Raw genomic sequence first — 4969 nt, 5'->3', positions numbered from 1 at the left:
CCTTTCTGCCCCCAGGTGTGTGACCTGCCGTGACGCCACACACGCCTGGTGTCTCTGGAGAAGGCTGAGCACCGTCCGGGCTGGGAAGCCTTTTGTGTTTCAGGGACGGGGGCTTGTCGCCTCGGCCGTGGCCCTGAGGAGAAACACAAGTAAAGGGAAACTTAAACAGAGGTCACAGCGAAATAACTGCGTGTCGTCCCGATGACTTAGTTCGCGAGCGTCTCTAATAAAAACACTGACCCACGTAATTGATTTTAATGGCAGCTCCGTGGCCTCTCCCGAGCGCTGGCCGTGCGCCAGCTCCCATCAGCGGCGCCCCCAGGGACCGAGGGGCACGGAGCAGCAGATGAGTGGTTCTCTGAAGCCCGGAGTAACCGGGATAGATTAGTTTGGTTGATAAACACAGAGCACAGCAGGCTGCAGAGGCAGCTGAGGGTACAACTGACCTTTTTGTTCTCTGTCAGGGTCTGAGGAAAAGGAGTGAATACAGCGGGAACAGAAAGACCATCATCCCCCGCTGCGTGCCCAACATGGTGTGTCTGCACAAGTACATTATCTCCGAGGAGTCAGTGTTCCTCGTCCTGCAGCACGCTGAAGGTCGGTGCAGCGCCCAGGCGAGCTCGCGGCCCGGGCCCCCGCGTCCGACCCGCCGCGCGGGCCTCTCTGGGGGGCCGTCTGGCGCCGCGCCCCCCCGCTGGGCCCCGGCCTCCGTCCCCGGTGGGCCTTGCCACCCACCTGCCACTGTCCTCCCGGCAGAGGGGGGGCGGGCGGGCTCCCCTTTATTTCAGCCACTCTGCTGTGTTCTGTGCTGAAAAGACGCGTGGATGCTAGCTGGCTAAAATTGAAAGCATCCCCTGAAGAATTCATTAATTACCTCCCTTTTCAGAAGGCCCGGGCATTTGCTGAACATTCGCGGTCTCCTAGTTATTCTGATGCGGGCTTTCACGGACATAGCTATTGGCATCCCATATGGGCGCAAAGCAGGGGTGCGGGGCGCTGCCTTCAACTTTCTCATGAAATTTCAGCTCCGAGGAGAGGGAACAGGTGGCCCCCAAATCCCGTTTTCATTTGGTTTCGCACTTTCACACGCGAATTTAAATAGATCGTTTTTTCCTTGGGAGTGACGGCATGCAGCACAGAAATGGAAATACACGGAATAAACACCGCCCTTTGGCTTCGCGGAGGTATTCTTAAAAGAGCCAACAGCAAGAAAAAAAAGACGCCTTTCCACATTTCATGCAGGTGTCGTTATTTCCACGTTCCTGAGCTTGACTAATAGGCCGGGCGTGGGTGGAATGCCTTTTCCCGGGACAGGAGTCGTGGCTTTGCGGAATGAGGTCTCCCGCGATAACGAATGCAAGATTTTTGTCGGGGGGCAATAAACTATTAATATTGTTTATTGTGAAGCACAGCACAAGATAACTGCAGATGGAAGGAGCCTTCCATATGTGGCGTTTAATGGGGAATTCAGAAGGGACTCCGTGGTCTCGCAGGTATTAAGAGAGTTAATTGCGTGTGTGAATTGGATAACTAATTCACCTTTGTTCAGACATTATAGACAGCTTTTATCTGAGGATACCAGTACATTACAGACATTATTGAATTAGAGGTCATGTCATCTGATAGCGAAATACAGCCACCTCTGGTGTGGAACAAAATAACTCGCGTGGTAATAATCCATAATAATTTAGAACAAGGTCAGTGGGATGAATGTAATTATCGTCGATATTCTATTACCCAGGGTGGATTATGCTGGAGATTATCTGTGGACACTCTCCCGTCCTGGCTCTCCTCCGCGCTTCGCGGCCGCCCCGTTCTCCAGATCCCACCCGGTTTCCCGTCGGCCGCCGTCGCTCTCCTCCCCCTTCCACGCTCCTGCTGACATTTCAGCTGGCTTTCCTCTGCTACCAGGGCAAACCCGAGCAGTCTGCCTCCCAGCCAGACGCGTGGTTCGCAGGCTTTCCACAGCTCCGGGCGCCGCCCCAGCTGCTGACCGGAGCGGCTGTGGCCAGGGAGTTTGTCCTGGGTTATTTAACAGGGGCAGGTGGGAGGAGGCTCCTCGGCTGTGTGTTTATAATCGTACGCTACTAAGACAGTAAATTATAGTGCAAGACGGCACCCTGGATTCGTCTAACCGGCAGACGTCCCGAGGTGGTACCGCCGTGCGAGGTAAACCCGACCGGAACAGGCTCTGCCCTCCTGGGCCAAGTTCTTGCGGCGGCCAGGCAAACCCCGGGGTGCCTTCCAGTGGCAACCCTGAGCGGGTCTGGAGTGACCTGTGCACAGAGGCCCCTCCTTTCCAGGGGTGGTCCCGCTCTCGGGAGAGTTTTCTCTCTGTTTTTTTTTTTTTCCCTTGTATTATTTTTTGTAACGTGGCTTCATTTTGTGCAGTGTTTGATTGTCCCCCTCAAGCCCGTGAAACCATCTGATATTTTTCTTTTTCCTTCTGACTGGCTTCACCGAGCAAAATCTCCCCCAGCTCCATCCACGTCGCATGAATGGCACGGGTCCATCTTTTTGATCGCCGAGTAATATTCCACGGTGTAAACGGACCACATCTGCTTGATCCTGTTATCTGTGTGGTGCATGTAGGTTGTGTCTGCATCTCGGCTGTGGCAGATGGCGCTACAGTAAACGGGTGCAGGCTTCCTCTCAAATTAGTGTCGCAGTGTCCTTTGGGTAGGTCCCTAGGGTGGAATCGCTGAGTCATGTGGTAGAGTAGTCTTGAGGGTCCTCTGCAGGGTTTTCCACAGTGTCTGCGCCAGTTTGTGTGCCCACCAGCAGGGTTAGAGGGCTCCTTTCTCTCCACAGCCTCGCCGGCATGTGTTGTTGCCAGTTACTTCATGTGGCCGTCTCGACTGTGCGAGGCGGCCGCCCCGTGCCTGCGAGATGTTCTCAGTGACGAGCCCTTGTAGATGCTGGAGGAAGCTTCTGGCCTCGGTGTCACAAACACAGGGGCAGAACAAACGTGGAACTTCCGATGCGCGAGAAAGGCGGCCGCTGGTTGGGGAGCAGGAGGTGAGGGTGCTGCTGGCATTGGGGTGTCCAGAGCCCCGGGGAGCCTTGTGCACAGGCGAGTTCCCCAGATCGGGGTTATGTCTTGGGCACGGCCTGGGTCCCACCTTGGCAGAACACGTCCCCTGGGTCAGTCAGGAAGAGGGATGACCGCGTGGGGAAGGTTGGGAAGCCTGAGGGGTGGGGGCGGGAACGGTATCTCCCACGTTACTTGGGCGAGAGAGTGGTTAGTTTCTAGTTAACTGGTTGGTGGGGAAAGTATATGTAGAACTAACACCTAAAGAAAGAACTTTATATCTTTAGAAGCTGATGAAGTGAAAGGTCTCCCACCTTAGTCCCTTCGGCGTTCGGGTCTGTTCTGGAGTTAGGGGAGATTGGCCTGTGCATTCAAGCACACACACGCCCTGTCTGGACCTCAGGGCTGTCCTGGTTTTGCTGTTCCGGTCTGCATGCGCCTTGGGGGACCCGCGGTGGAGCTGGGGTGTGCGAGGGGCCGGGGCCCGGCCCCACGACGGCTCCCCCCACACTGACTGCGTTGTTGATGGGGTGATGAGAAGCCTTCGGGCCGTGTGTGGTCCGTAGCAGGAACCAAGTGTTTGTAGACGTCGCTCTTTTTTTTTTTTTTTAATAGAACGCAACATATTTGTCATGCAGTTTATATTTTCTTCCCCATTCATTGATGTTGACATTGTTTCAGGTACTTTTACCTATATATTTTTGGAATTCCTCTTTAAAAAAACCCTTTGCGGGACAGATTCCTTGAGGTAGAATTTCCAAACCCAGTGGCTTTAGTAGCAGGAACCTCACCGCCTTCTTGACTGCCAGTGACTCTCATGATTTCATGGGTGGGAATAAGAAGAACGTTAATAGCCAACGTTGTGTTTCTGTCGCTTGATACCGAGCATTGCATTTGACGGGGCACCCAGCAAAGTGTGGAAAGGAGCTGAACAGTTCTTTCCTCTCTGGAAATGAAGGCTGTAATTCATGAGCGGGACTCGTGTGGGCTGAGTGCAACCCCGGGGCCGCTCTCGCGTGGACACGCCGCGGGCGGTCACCTTCACGGGCTCGTGGAAGTGAGAGGAGGCCCTGGCACGGTGTCAGTGGTGAGCAGAAAGCCTGACGACACGCATGCTCACGCTCAACAGTGCTCCTGGGCGGTGGTGTCTGTTTGGGACTCTTCTGGTTTCCCTCGTTCTTTTCTGCATTTCACTTAACTGTCATTATTTTTTTTTTTTTTATTAAAAAGTTTATTTTTACATCATTTTGCACATTTTTTTTTCATCTCAATTGTAATCCCCATGGGTTTCCCATAACTGTCATTATTTTTTACGGCACAAACTGCATACTTGTTTACAAATAGAAAGGGAAAGTCGTGGGCCCCAAAGTGTCCTTAGCATTTCGGACCTTTATCTTGAGAGGCGGTCCAAAATCGGAAAGCTGTCGGGCCGCTTCCACACGTCTGCGAAGGCAAACCGGTTCTGAAGGACCTCGAGGGTGCGCAGATACTGGGGCGGCCGACAGGGAGGGGGTTCTGGGTGAGCCAGGCCCAGTGCGGGCGTGGAGAATCCAGTTCCCGTGAGTTACCTGCCGGCTGAGGGCGTGGACGGAGTCGTGGGGTGCTGCTCCTGGGCCCGCGGACACGTGGGTCCTTGATGCCGCGTGACGTGAGGCCGGCGCCGTGTGTCCCCCTTTTCCGTGGGGGGCCGCGGGGAGGCGTATGGAGACGCCCCCAGGGTGCCCCCTGCCGACCCCGAGTAGACCTGGCGGCGACCATTCCTGGCAGTGTCTGTAGAGCGCCGGGCCCGGGAGGGGAGACGGGTTGGCGCTTAAACAAGCCTGGCCGGGAGGTGAGGCGTGGCCGGAGTCGTGGGGTGCTGCTCCTGGGCCCGCGGACACGTGGGTCCTTGATGCCGCGTGACGTGAGGCCGGCGCCGTGTGTCCCCCTTTTCCGTGG

The 4969-nt window shown here is 55.3% G+C and overlaps 1 protein-coding gene across 1 annotated transcript in view; it reads left to right on the top strand.

Annotated features, from left to right (window-relative positions):
- The window catches only part of RPS6KC1 (ribosomal protein S6 kinase, 52kDa, polypeptide 1), a 72515-nt gene that overhangs the window by 48226 nt on the left and 19320 nt on the right, over nucleotides 1–4969 (top strand). Inside the window, exons 12-13 of the mRNA XM_012734200.1 lie at nucleotides 465–597; nucleotides 1742–2044. Coding sequence (XP_012589654.1) covers nucleotides 465–597; nucleotides 1742–2044 — 436 coding nt within the window. The remainder of the gene's footprint in view (nucleotides 1–464; nucleotides 598–1741; nucleotides 2045–4969) is intronic.

The sequence above is a fragment of the Condylura cristata genome, unplaced genomic scaffold, assembly GCF_000260355.1.
Source record: "Condylura cristata isolate star-nosed mole 26May11 unplaced genomic scaffold, ConCri1.0 scaffold00050, whole genome shotgun sequence".
NCBI lineage: Eukaryota > Metazoa > Chordata > Mammalia > Eulipotyphla > Talpidae > Condylura > Condylura cristata.
This window is presented reverse-complemented; position numbering and strand designations above follow the sequence as displayed.